Genomic DNA, 15,525 nt, shown 5'->3' on the forward strand with positions numbered 1-15,525 from the left:
AAAATATATTTAAAACATTTTGGGTTTATACATATATGAAAATATCATGACTATTAATAATAAACAAATAATCACATTATATTATCAATTTAAATAAGTATATATCTTATATTTATATTTTTCCACAGATATATGAAGCAATTAGTTTTACTGTGTGTTTTAATAAAGATGCTCCAATTATTAGATGCTGTAAATATATAGAGAAATAATAAATCTAATATTAGTAGGATTATTAAAAGGCATTTTATCTCATCATTTACATGTCATTAATGTAAGCATTTTAGTTACTATTCAATATTACATATTGAAACCTTTAACACAATTTTTAATAGATATAAAAGAAATTATTTATTTAAATTATAATATATACAGAATACGTTAGATGATCCCATTTTATAGATAGGCCATATATAATAGATACACCGTTTTATTTATCTACATTATTAAAAAAACAATTTTAAAGTGTGCAATAACTTTATTTGCCTCCAAGCATTTCTCTACACATAAATTTTATTTATTAATATTAGATGGAAGTAATTGGTTCTAAATATATTAATTTATTTACTATACAGGCATAATATTAGGTTGATCACTATTAATTTTAAAATTTTATAGTTTTGAGGTATAAATAAATTATATTTTAAAATCATTAAAAGAAAAAATGTGAGCATATTAATAAAATTTCATATAATATTTTGTTCTAATAATTTTTATAATAATTAAAAAAATTAGGTATATAGGATTAGGGTTATTATTATATACCTATACCTATACATATAAAATAGTAAAATATTTTATCAATAACTAATATTTAAATATTACTTTGTTGTGAAAAATTCATATAATTAAATGTTAATTTATCGAAAAGGCAAATAATAATTAATTTTATTTGAAATAATAACATTATATTAATGTATTATATATATGCAAGCTTATATATTTATATTTTAAATCTATTGCTATTATGAAATAATATATACGTTATAAAACGCTATACTTTAAAACAATGAAGCAAGGGAAATTAATAATTGGTTTAAAGTATTCCTCTTGAGTCATTAATTATCGCATTGCATCATACTGTGGTATATCAGTAACAATAATAACAGTAATCATAATGAATTATGTTATTAAATATGAACAAGTATATTGTGTTTATTTTATAGGATATATGGATATAAATTCATTATATATATTCTTAAATATATGATAAGATTATAATTGTACGTACAAAAGATTATATGAAATATTATAATTTTTAGTTAGGATTTTTTTAATGTGCTAATATTAGAATGGGCACTACCAAGAAATATAATATTAATCATTCCATAATGTTCATTAAAAATAATATTTTTACATTATAAACTAACTAATAGGGTATTATAAAATATTCAATACATAATATATTTTAGTTTATAAGTATAAAGGTATATTTAAAATGGTACCGCATGTTACTTCTCAAATTAATTCATTATTCTAAACAAGTATGAACCCAATTATAAAATTAAAAATTAATATATTTAAATTACATTTATTTGATTTAATATTTAAAATATATTTCTTGATCATTTATATATTAATAGATCATAAGGATGAAAATATAATATACATTTTATATATACTAACTATTACCCAAAACGAATCAATTTCCATGATCTATTTTAATTGGAATAGCTCGATTAACCTAATTTACATATTGTGTTTTTTAATTTTAAAATTAGATAATATATGCACCAAAAATTATTGATTAATTCTATTTATATATAAGGAAATGTTAGGAAATAAGCAAGGATATTGCATGTTCTAAAAGGAGTTTATAATATATATTGATTAAATATAAATGCACCCAATATATCATTTAATTAGAAAAAATATTATCAAATTGTTTATTAAATATTACAATTAAACAAAAAATTGTCTTTTCATTTATTGGAAATAATATTAAATATCAATATATCACGATGAATAATAACTTATATAAGTGCATTATTGGTGTCTAATGATGATACATAAACATTTTTTGAACAATTCGAATAGAAATATATTTTTGGTTCTTTATTTATACTAATACAACTTTTTTAAATTATTTTATTAAAAAAACGAAAAATGCATCTTTATCCTCTATGTGCAAGCGTATAATAATTAGGAGATGTGATTTATTTAAACTATTACAAGGCTATAAAGTTTGTAATAGGAATATTCTGGATATTAAAAAAAATATTATATATTTGTTTATTTATTCTATTATATGGTTAGGATGTTTGAACATATTATATATTATGGGAATTTAGCTAAATAGATATAAAAGAAATTTAATATTTCCTTTAACTACATTTATTATTATTTTACATTAATTCAATTGTTATAAGCAGTAAGTATATGCTTAATCACATATATATTTACAAGTAACACATATTTGTTTAGGTGTAATATTTATAATTAAATTCCGTTATAATGTCTAAGGAAGTGGTATATAAATTTTTAAATAAAATATGTCTTCACATGTGATTAATATGCTGAATCGCCTATAAATTATATTAATTTTCATTTTAGTGCATTTATATTCATACATTCTTTTATTTAATTCGTAAAATATGTTCGTAGTGTGAAGCAATTAAATTTGCAGATGAAATTATTGTCTTCGATAAAAAAATTAAAAACTATACGTTTAAAGACGAGATATTCAAAGTTTATTGTCCTTACGATGACAGGCAGAAAAGGGGGCCAAATCGAAAATGTGATAGTGGTGGAAAAATTCTTGGCGCCGGTTTCATAGCATTGCTAAAAACTCTTGATGGCGTTGATGATTACGAGGAGAATTTAAAAAATGACAGACTTTCTGAATATGCCATTTTATGGTTAAATTCCAAAATTGATCAATATGAAGAAAGATTAATTGGAGTATATGCTGTTTATGACATGCTTACACGAAATGATTGGTTTGGAGAACATTATAATTCCATAAGAGAAAAAACAGATATGATGAAAATTTTTTATACATATTTGAACAGACTTTATGGGCTACTTAAAGAAATATGTAATACAATCAATACATGTAAAGACTCTTCAAACACCAATGCATGCTTAAATCATGCTAAAAAATGTGTTCAGCTGTATCAAGGATTTGTTAAGGAGGGCCCTAAGCATCATGATTATTGTAATCCATATTGTCGTATATTGTCAAATTTAAAAAAGGATTATGAAAATTTTCGAAAAAATTATACCACAAATAATCTTCCAGAATTGAATCTTCCAAACGGAATAACCAGTTGTGAGAGTTTATGTAAAAATAAAGAACAAGAAGCAAATGCTAAGAAACCGATAACTGATGTTTCAGAAATTGATACCCTCCAAAAAAATAGTTTACAAGATCAATTACCAAGCGTATTAAGCGGTCGTCGAGAAAAACCACTGAGTGGTATAGAAGGCCATAAGGATAATTCAGATTCTATAAAAGATAAATTAATAGACTTTTTGAATAAATTAAAAGGCAAAGAAGGTGAATCTCCAGTTATATTGAGGTTTCAACAATATTTAAGAGATAGTTTGCAAGGTTTAGAGGGTGGTTCGAATGGGCAGCATAATGTATTAACTGGCCAGAATAGTGGATTAAAAAGTGTAGGTGGAATACGCCCCAATCTGAAGGGATTGCGTGGTCATGTTAAGGGAATAAACGGACAAACACAGGGATTGAAAGGTTTAAAAGGCGATATTTATGGTCAATCTGATGGATTAAACGGTCGAACATATCGATTACCAGGCTTAAAGGGCGATATTTATGGTCAATCTGATGGATTAAACGGTCGAACACAGGGATTGAATGGCCAAGAAGGTGAATCTCCAGTTATATTGAGGTTTAAACAATATTTAAGAGATAGCTTGTCAGGTTTAGAGGGTGGTTCAAATTGGAAATATAGTGTATTAAATAGCCATAGTGAATTCGAAAATGTAGGTGGAATAAGCCCCAAAATTAATGGATTAGGTGGCTATGTGAAGAAAACAAGTGATCGAACACAGAAATTGAAAGGTCAAAAAGGTGAATCTCTAGGTATATTGCGAGGTCAATCAGATTTAAGATATAAATTACCAGGTTTAGAAGGTGATTTTTATGATCAATATGGTGGATTAAATGGCCTTATGGACGAAACAGGGGGGCGGACGCAGGGATTGAAAAGTCAAGAAGGCGGATCCTTAGATATGGAGTATGGTTCTCCCCATTTAAAAAATGAATCCAAAAATAATTCAACCACGCTAGAAGACAATGTAAATTCACCTCGAAAAATTACAAATTTATTTTTTGATAACCCTTTAGGATATTCAAAATCAAATTTAAATGATGTAAAAACACAACGATTGCATCCAATTTTTAATGGAAACAAAATAATTTATATTGTAGTTGCATTTATTTCGATTCTCATTATTTTAGGAATTTCATATAAGGTAAATAATAAGACAATTCGAAATTATAAAATTTAAAAAATATATATTACAAAATATTTTGTGAGCCATAAAAAAAATAATTATATTTTTTTACTATTTTATGTTAGTATTTATCACTTGTGGGGGTAAAAAAGTTGAAGAGAAAAAAAAAAATGAAAAAAATTATAAATATGTGTGTTAAAAATAAAATAAAAAGGAATTTAAAATACATTATCGAAAATAATCAACGGGGACAATTATAAATTTTGTTGATGAGGAAATGGAATTATTAAACATATAAAATCATATAGAGGAAGACTATTGTAACACAAATAGAAAATTAATATTAATATTAATATTATAGATTCTCATAAAGGAAGCATATTTCATAAAATATAATACCCATATTTCATTTGTCTTTTCAATTTAAATATGATTAAAACGCAACATGAATATTTTATTGGAATGATATTACTAATGTGAAATCCTTTATTAAACTATGTTTTTTTGTGATTATACTTAATGCATATATTTATATTAAAATAAATTATAGTATATGTATAAGAATGCATTTAAATTTTAATATAAATAATGCTCATTTTTGTATTTGAATATTTTATGTTTCTGTTGAATTTTAATTTACATTAATATAAATTGTTTTGTATTATTTGTTTATTAGGCACAAAAGTATAATATTTTTAATTCGATAAAACGAAATATTTAGGCATATTAATAAAATTTCCTAATATATTTTGTTTTTATTAATTAAAAAAAATATGTATACAGAATTAGAGTTATTATTATAATATATATACATATAAAATATTGCATTATTGAGTAAATACCGAAATATTGTTTACTTCAGGAATATAATATAGCAATTGATTAGTTTGAATATTATATTTTTTATAATATACATAGACAAATCTATATTCTAAGCAACGAAGCATGGAAATATTCTGCATTGATTTAAATTATTTATATTGAGTGCATTAATTATTCCACAGTAGCATACAATGCTATGGCGAAGCAACAATAATAATATTAGATTAGCATATTATTAAATACGAACAAATATATTATGTTTATTTGATACACGATATGGGTATAAATTTATTATATATACTCTTAAAGGTATGAAGATATTAAAAAAATATATATAAAAGATAAAATGAAACATTATAGCATTTATTTAAGTACGATGTAATATGGTAATATTAGAATTAGCATTATCAAGAAAGGCAACATTAATGTATTAATGATTCTATAGTTTTAATTAAAAATTCAGTTATTTTATTATAGAAATAAATATAATATTATTACAAACTGTGCAATATATAATATATGTTTAGGTTATAAGTAGGAATATGCGCAAGATATGATAAAATAACGTTATATTGATTCTAAGAAGTGATAATTACCAACAAACCAAGAGTAATTATTAAAATTAAAAAAATAATTAAGTTTAAGGCGAATTTATAATTTAAATTCACATTTTCTTTATATTTGTATAATAAATGTTAATATGAATGAAAAGGATAATATATATTTCATATATACAACCATTACTATAAAAACAATTTATACACATGTATTATTTATTTTTATAATTGGTTTTATTAATTTATATTAAATGTCATATATTTTTTTAAGATTATAAAATACACAAATTATGCACCTCTAAATATTCATTAAAATGAGTTCGGGTGTAGAGAATATATCCATATAAGTAAAGTTATTGCACATCTAAATTGTGTTTCTAATTTAAATTGTTAATTAAAATCTAAATATAAAAAATATATAATTTATTTAGAAGATATAATAATATGTTTTTAAACATAGTAACAATAAACACTTTTTTTTATATTTATTATATATAATATTAAAATATATTATCTAATAATAAGTTACATAATGTGTTAGCGACATACAATAATAGGATACACATATATTTTAAAAATTATAATGACAATATAATTCCATTATTTATAGTTTGGAATTTCTTTACTAAAAAATAGATAGACTTACAATTATAAGGAGATGTATTTGATTTAAACTATTACAAGGTTATAAAAAATTATATAACTGGTTTATATCTGTTACTAATAAAAATAATGATTGTGTGTAAATTGAATTTTACATCTAAGACAATAAATATTTTAAACAAATAAAAATTTAAGATAATTAAGATACTTTTGATAATATAAAATGTAATATATCTTTGGTAATAATGTTGCATTATTATTCTATATTTATTTAAATAATAAGAATATGCTTAATTTACGATGTTAATTATGCATATAACTTAAGTAATTGTATAACTTATTTGATACGTGCATATGCTTTACATAAAACATAACATGACACTAATTAATCTACAAACTAAGACATAACCCCATTATAATGGACACAGAATCGGTAAATACACTCTTTTAAATAAAAATATTTTATTATATTTCAGATTTTACGTGAGCTATTGATTATAATTAACTTTATTTTAATAACGTTTTCGTTAATAAATATTTTATTAATTTTTTAAAAATGTTTTCTTAGTATAAACTATTTCTTGAAGTTGATAAACTTTTTGATGATCAATCTGTTAAAGTGGCAAATTTTAACGCTTACCATAATGTATCCGATTATTGCCCTGAAAAAGATGGATATAAAAGTTGTGATAATGATTATCAAAGAATCAACGCTATTGGAGCGTATTTAATTACGCAATTATATTTGAAAAATTCCAGTATAAATGGAGGGAACAATGATAAAAGATTTATTGAATACTTTATTATGTGGTTAGGTCATATATTATATAGGATGACAGAAGATCATGCCATTACTTTAAAGTCGGGTTATGACAAATATTTAAAGGATAATTTTGGAGAATTTAGGCATTGGTACCTTTTACAAGATAAAAAGTATCTGACGAATTCTAACATGGCAATTATGAATTTGCTTTATCTTTTATTTCAGCAATTTTTTGAAATGATTAAGAAATATCGAACACCACATGTATTAGGACACGAATATGGAAACATGGCCCTTGAATGTTATTTTATATATGGCCAAATTTCTAATTTGATTAAACAGTGTGACCCGTATCTTGAATTATTGGATCATTTAAGAACAATGTATAACGAATTTATAAAAAGTGTTAAAAGGGAAAATCTCCATAAAGATATACATGCTCAGCTTATGGAGCTTCCACCAATAGAAAAAAACATGTTTGGACGTAATTTCAAAACTAAAAGATGCATACGATTGCATCAAAAGTTAGAAAATAAAAATTCCAAGCTTATAAAATTGGGAATTAAAATGTTAAAGGATGATGCAAAAAGAAGAATCCGGAGCATATCTAATTCAATAGCATCTCAAGATGCGGAAGATGATGACGATAACGACGGTGATGATGATGATGGTGATAGTGATAGTGATAGTGATAGTGATAGTGGCAGTTATAGTGATAGTGATGATGATGTTGTTGACGATGCTGCTGCTGATGATGATAATGATCCTGATGCTCCTTATTATGATGAGATCATAAAAAAATTTTTAAGTCAATTAGAAAATAGCCAACAAGGAACATCACCTGTACCAGCACCGCAACAAACACAAACACATGCAGCTACAAAATCAGTACCTACACCACAGCAATCACACCAACAACAGAAGCCACTTGCACAGCCAACAATTGGACAATCATCATCTACAACATCGTCAATGATTACAACATCACCAATAGGAACACAAGCATCATCAGGTACAAAAGTATCAATGAGTACAACACCATCAACACCTGAAAAACCAGAATCTTTAAAACTAGCACTATTAGCAGAATCATCACAGCCACAAAAAGCACCAAAAGCGCCAATTACACAACCAGAAGCACAACAGAAAGTAGCTGTAAAAGCGGCAACTCCAAAAGCAGCAACTCCAAAAGCAGCAACTCCAAAAGCAGCAACTCCACAAACAGCAGCTGCACAAACAGTATCTGTAAAACCAGCTCCTGCAAAACCTGCATCTACACAAACAGCAGCTGCAAAACCAGCAGCTGCAAAACCAGCACCTCCACAAACAGCAGCTGCAAAACCAGCACCTCCACAAACAGCAGCTGCAAAACCAGCACCTCCACAAACAGCAGCTGTAAAACCAGCACCTGCAAAACCGGCACCTCCACAAACAGCAGCTGTAAAACCAGCTCCTGCAAAACCTGCACCTGCAAAACCAGTATCTGCACAAACACTAGCTGTAAAACCAAAGTCACAACATGAATCTACAGAACCAAAACCTGCAAAACCAGAAGATTCAAAATCAACATCTGCACAATCAGCTCCTGGAAAACCAGCATCTGCAAAACTACAACGGCAGTCACCATCAAGACCTAACACATCAGAAACTGGAAAACTAGCACGGTCAGAAGCATCGCCACAACCATCATCTGCAAAACCACCAGCAACACCACAACGATTAGAACAATCACCAAAAACTTTGCTATCTAAAATACCTGGAACAGGCATAACATCATCAACAAGTGAAAAGGTATCAACGATTACAAAAACATCAAATTCTACAGCATCACCAGACACTACAAAATTATCGACACCTACACTATCATCAATCACTACGACAATATCGATGCCTACAACAGCATCAACGATTACAGTACCATCAAAAACGATATCATCTACAACAACATCAACAGGTGAAACAACTTCGATAACTAGCTCATCAATAAAAAGCGCATTAACTGGAAAAAATGGTGCTTCAAAAGAATCATCTCGAGTAAAGAGATCACCAGAATCTGGAGGTTTAATAAATAGTTCAGAAACTGGATCAGGGAATACAGGAGGTCAATCATCAAGCCAACATATCATCCAAGAAGACCCAGGGGGTAGTTCAAAAAAAGATACAGGAGAACCAATGAACCAAGTCAATAGTCCATCATTAGACCATCAACCACAAAATCCAGACAAAAAAACACAAAATCAAACATTGGGATCGAATAATCAAGGAAGCCAACCAAAAAATGAATATGACAGATCGCCAGATACACAGAATAAAGTAGGAAATGCCCAAGGTAATGCAGATACTAGAAATAAAACAGGTCCCTCAAGCGATATAAGCAATCAGCCTCAAAGTACAAATCCTAAGCAGGGAGGTACTGGTAGTGGGTTAGAAAGTTCAGGGAAAAAAACAGCAATTAATACACCAAATAAAACAGACAATGTGAATAATCCTTCACCAAGACCCAAAGCACCAAGTCAAGCAATGGGATCGGGAGATCAAAGGAATGAGAATGTTACTGCACCAAGCGTGCAAAGCAGTGGGAATGGTGTACCAAACGGTATAGATAATGGAGCAAGAGACACTAAAAATAATGCAAGCACTGGAAAAAGTGGGGAAGGAAATTCAAATGGTGCCGCAGTAAACAATGAAGAAGAGGAAAATAAGAAAATTGTTCAAAATCAAGGTACAGATAATAAACTAGGAAGTTCAAGTAGTGGATCAGTAGATAGAAATGGTGGAACAGGAGTTCCAGGTAATATAACAGGAGGTAAAGACGTGAATAAAGGAAGCTCAGGAGGTGGATCAGGAGTTTCAAGTAATGGATACAATAGTTCAGGGAGTGAGATAAATACAGATAAGCAACCACAAAATGTTTCACTGTCTCCATCACCACAAACTCCATCATCATCACTACATCTATCTCCACCACCAGTAACTTCATCACCATCAGCTACACCATCAATAACATTATCATCTTCAGTACCTGGAACAACTACAACTGTATCAACAGGTGAAAAGGCTAAGTCAGATATGCCATCAATAGAAAGCGCATTATCTGGGAAAAATGATACTCCAAAAGTTTTATCTCGAACACGGAGATCAACTAATCCTGGAAGTCTAATAGGTACTTCACCAACTGGATCAGGAACTACAGGAGATCAATCATCAGTAACTATATCACTCCCACCACCAGTTAAACCATCAAACGCAGGGAATGGAAGTACAACTGGAAAAGATATTAAAATTGACGAAAAATCATCAATATGGTGTATATCCCCAAATAAAAAATGTAACATAATAGGTATTGGCATTATAGGAATTTCAATATTCGTTTTTTTAGCATTTATGTTTAAGGTAAATAATATGAAACTATTAAATATATCATTTAAAAAAATTTCCTCAATGCATAATTACGACTATAAGAAATATATTATATTTTTTTATGTTTTTATTTTAGTATTTATCATTTGGATCGAGAAAAAAATCGAAGAAAAAAAAAATCACGAAAAAAGTTATAAATTTGGTTGATGGAAGGAAAATGGAAAAAACATTTATAAAATCAGTTGATAGAGAAAAAAAATCGAATATAATTATAAATTCAGGCGATAATAAAAAAATAGCGAAGATAATTATGAATTCCGATGATACAAACAAACCAATAAAAATGGCGATAAATCCATGGGATGAAAAACAAAAGACACATATAACTATAAATTCAGATGATAATATCAAGCCAATAAAAAAGGTGATAGATCCATGGGATGAAAAACGAAAGACACATATAACTATAAATTCAGATGATAATATCAAGCCAATAAAAAAGGTGATAGATCCATGGGATGAAAAACGAAAGACACATATAACTATAAATTCAGATGATAATAAAAAAATAGAAAAGATAATTATGAATTCCGATGATACGAACAAACCAATAAAAACGGCGATAAATCCATGGGATGAAAAACGAATGACACATATAACTATAAATTCAGAGCATACGAAAAAGTATACAAAATCCGTTATAAATTCAGGCGATAGAAAAAAGACGAAAATAATTGTAAATTCAGTTAATGAGAAAATAACATTATTAAATATATATAAACTTATGAAGGCTGATCCTATGCCATTTATTAATTTATTTTTTTTGGTGATTTTTTTTGTCTATAAAAGAAAAAGAAACACTATAGAATGATAAATATGTAAGGGGACTCATAACATATTTTCCATAAGTTATAATAGTTCCATCTAATTCATTCATATATATTAAATGTGGAATATTATAACTTCACATTTTATATATTGCTAATTTTTTATTAACTATATATAAGAGCCCTTATTATTTATTATATAAAACTTACTAACCCAGAGTTATATTGAATCATTAATAACGCAATATATTTCTTTACTTTATGAAACATTTTATTTAGTAAAACTTATTATTTGTGTCACTATTATTTTGATTTAGATTGGAACTTTACAGACAAACTATATAGTATTCTTATATACGAAGCTATAAATTATAATTAGATTCATTTGGAATAATTCTACAGTATAATATGACTTCAGGCCAATATGTGTTTTTAAGATTAATTAAACACGTTAAAATATATAATAAATAGTTATAAAATATAGATGCATGGAATATCGATCAAGATTCGACAACACAACGATATCTATAAAAGATGTTTTATGCATCTAACATTTTTAATAATACAATAAAAATTGAACATATATACAATATTTTTTAAGTTTTATAGCTTTGAGGTATAAATAAATTAAATTTAAATAGTTAAAAAACAAAATATAAGTATATTAATAAGACTTCATATCACATTATGCTTTAATAATTATAAATAATATGATAGATAGAACTAGAGTTATTATTATGTACTTATGCATATAAAATAGTAAAATACATTACCAATAACTATTATTTAAATATTGTTTTTTTTGTGAAAAATTCATATAATTAAATGTTAATTTATCGAAAAGGCAAATAATAATTAATTTTATTTGAAATAATAATATTTATATTAAGATATTATATATATGCAAGCTTATATATTTATATTTTAAATCTATTGTTATTATGAAATAATATATACGTTATAAAACGTTATAGTTTAAAACAATGAAGCAAGGTGAATTACTAATTGTTATAAAATATTCCTCTTGAGTCATTAATTATCTCATTGTAGCACACAATGGCATATTATCAAGAACAATAATAGTAATCATAATGGATTAGTATGTTACTAAATCCGAAAAATATATTAGGTTTATTTGATACAATATATGGGCATAAATTTATTATACATATTCTTAAACATGTGGTAAAATTATAATTGTACGTACAAAAGATTATATGAAATATTATAATTTTTAGTTAGGATTTTTTTAATGTGATAACATTAGAATTAACGCTACCAAGAAATATAATATTAATAATTCCATAATATTCGTTAAAAATAATATTTTTTCATTATAACTGATATGGCATTATAAAATATTCAATACATAATATATTTTAGTTTATAAGTATAAAGGTATATTTAAAATGGTAACACATGTTATATTGCTTTTCAAATTAATTCATTATTCTAAACAAGGTATGAACACAATTATAAAATTAAAAATAATATATTTAAATTACATTTATTTGATTTAATATTTAAAATATATTTCTTGATCATTTATATATTAAATAGATCATAAGGATGAAAATATAATATGCATTTTATATATAATAACTATTACCCAAAACGAATCAATTTCCATGATATATTTTAATTGTAATAGATCGATTAACCTAATTTGCATATTATGTTTTTTTAATTTTAAAAATTAAATAATATATGCATCCAAAACTATTCTTTAATTCTATTTATATATAAGGAAATGCTAGGAAATAAGCAAGGTCATTATACATTTTAAAATGGGCTTATAATATATATTGATTAAATATAAATGCACCCAATATATCATTTAATTAGAAAAAAATATTGATTTATTTATTAAATATTATAATTTAAACAAAAAAATGTCTTTTCATTTATTGGGAATAATATTAAAGATCAATATACCATGAGGAATAGTAACTTATATAAGTCATTAAGGGTGTCTAATGATGAGACACAATCATGTTTTGAACAATTCGGGTAGCAATTTATTTTTGGTTCTTTAAATATTTATACTAATACATTTTTTTAAATTAATTTATTTAAAAAACAAAAAAATACATTTTTATTTTCTATGTGAAAATATATAATAATTAGGAGATATACTTATTTAAACTATTATAAGGTTATAAAAATTGTGTAATAGACTAACCTGAATATTAAAAAAAATATTATATATTTGTTTATTTATTCTATTATATGATTACCATGTTTGAACATATTACATATTATGGGAATTTAGCTAAATAGACATAAAGAAATTTAATATTCCCTTTTAATCACATATATATTTACAAGTAACACATATTTGTTTTGGTGTAATATTTATAATTAAATTCCATTATAATGTCTAAGGAATTGGTATATAAATTTGTTAAATATAATATGTCTTCATATGTGATTAATATGCTGAATCTCCTATAAATTATATTAATTTTCATTTTAATAACATTTATATTAATACATTCTTTTCTTTAATTCGTAAATATATTCGTAGTGTAAAGCAATTGATGAGATCGATAAAAATGTTGTCTTTAATACGGTATCTCAAAAGTATACGCTTGAGGATAAAATATATGGAGCATATTGTCCTGGCAGTGAAAATGGAGAAAAAGGACAATGTGATAGTGATGAAGAATTGCTCGGATCTGCTTTTATAGCATTGCTAAAATTTTTTAAGAACATTGATAATGGACATTTAGAGGATGATAAACTTGCTCAATACGCTATTTTATGGTTTAGTTCGAAAATTAAGGAAAATACGAAGGCAGGATATGGAATAAATGATATTTACAACACCTTTATAAAAAATAATAGTTGGTTTAGTGAACTTAGTGAATCCATAGAAAAAAAGAAAGATATGATGAATATTCACCTTATATGTTTGAAGAATCTTTATGCGTTACTTAAAGGAATATGTGAAACAATTAATAAATGTAATGAGTCTTCAAACTCCAGTGAATGCATAAAAGCTGGTAAAGAGTGTGCTAGTTTGTATCGTACATGTCTGACTAGTTTTCCCTGGAGAGGGCTTTGTAATCCATATTGTAGTGTATTGTCAAATTTAAAAAAAGATTATGAAAAAATTAGAGAAAATAATGATAAGCTTCCAGAATTGACACCACCATCAGGAAGAGAAAGTTGTGAGAATTATTGCGAAATTTTAACACAAAAATTGAATGCTGAGGGATCGGCAATTGAAGGAACAGAACAAGTTACGACCCACAAAATTAGTTTACTAGGTCAACTAAGAACCTTCACAAGTATAAATAATGGAAATAAGCTACCCTATATTGCAATTCCATTTATTTTAATACCCATTATTTTAGGAATTTCATATAAGGTAAATATTACAATTCAAAAATATAAATTTAAAAAATATACATTACAACATATTTTTTGAGTGTATAAAAAGGCAAATAATTATATTTTTTTATTTTTATGTTAGTATTTAACGCCCTTATGGCGAAAAATGATGAAAAGAAAAACCATGAAAAAGATTATAAATTTGAATGATCAAAAGAAAGCCTAAAATGGCTTTACAAATGCATTCATCGAAAAGAGCCAATCGGAATAATTATAAATTACATTGATGAAAAATGGGATTATTAAATATATACAACCACATACAGGATAATCCTGTATCATTTATTTTTTTTATATTTTTTGTTTATAAAAGAAAAAACGATTATTTATATGAAAATTTTAATTAACGACTTTTATTTTGGGGTTCAGATTCTATGAACCTGATTTAAAAACTCTATATAAGTATTAAAATTATAAATATGTAAATTTTTTTATTACTATTATTATGCGTAACTAAAATCATAATTATAATTTAAAAATATATTTATATAATTATAAGAATACAAGCATCACTAACATAATGAATGACTAAAAAATATAAGCAATACCCCACTAAATATTTATTATATGCTACATGCAATTGTTTTCTATAAATATTAGTAAAAATATATATATATATATAATAGTATTTTCTAAAAAAGATATATAAATGTATGTTATATTGAATGGATAATAAATCAATGATATATAACAGTGCATTATAAAGGTATCAACGTTGCATATTTTGTTAAAGATACAGTTGGGGGTATATGGTTTTATATTATAAAAAACTGGATCG

At 25.6% G+C, this 15,525-nt stretch overlaps 3 protein-coding genes across 3 annotated transcripts; all 3 read left to right on the forward strand.

Moving 5' to 3' along the window:
• Positions 1-2,451: 2,451 nt before the first annotated feature.
• PCHAS_0626700 (CIR protein) lies at positions 2,452-4,679 on the forward strand (the record flags this gene model as incomplete). The annotated part of the gene is made up of 3 exons (XM_016799043.1): positions 2,452-2,466; positions 2,602-4,437; positions 4,545-4,679. The coding sequence occupies 3 exons, from the start codon at positions 2,452-2,454 to the stop codon at positions 4,677-4,679; spliced, it is 1,986 nt and encodes a 661-aa protein (XP_016654389.1).
• Positions 4,680-6,819: 2,140 nt separating this feature from the next.
• Positions 6,820-11,395, forward strand: PCHAS_0626800 (CIR protein; the record flags this gene model as incomplete). The annotated part of the gene is made up of 3 exons (XM_016799042.1): positions 6,820-6,834; positions 6,970-10,557; positions 10,661-11,395. 3 exons carry the CDS (start codon positions 6,820-6,822, stop codon positions 11,393-11,395), a joined length of 4,338 nt encoding a protein of 1,445 aa, XP_016654388.1.
• A 2,332-nt stretch (positions 11,396-13,727) lies between these two features.
• On the forward strand, positions 13,728-14,913 carry PCHAS_0626900 (CIR protein; the record flags this gene model as incomplete). Its single annotated transcript, XM_016799041.1, has 3 exons — positions 13,728-13,742; positions 13,879-14,724; positions 14,830-14,913. The coding sequence occupies 3 exons, from the start codon at positions 13,728-13,730 to the stop codon at positions 14,911-14,913; spliced, it is 945 nt and encodes a 314-aa protein (XP_016654387.1).
• Positions 14,914-15,525: the final 612 nt, after the last annotated feature.

The sequence above is a fragment of the Plasmodium chabaudi genome (assembly GCF_900002335.3).
Source record: "Plasmodium chabaudi chabaudi strain AS genome assembly, chromosome: 6".
In the NCBI taxonomy this organism is placed as follows: Eukaryota; Apicomplexa; class Aconoidasida; order Haemosporida; family Plasmodiidae; genus Plasmodium; species Plasmodium chabaudi.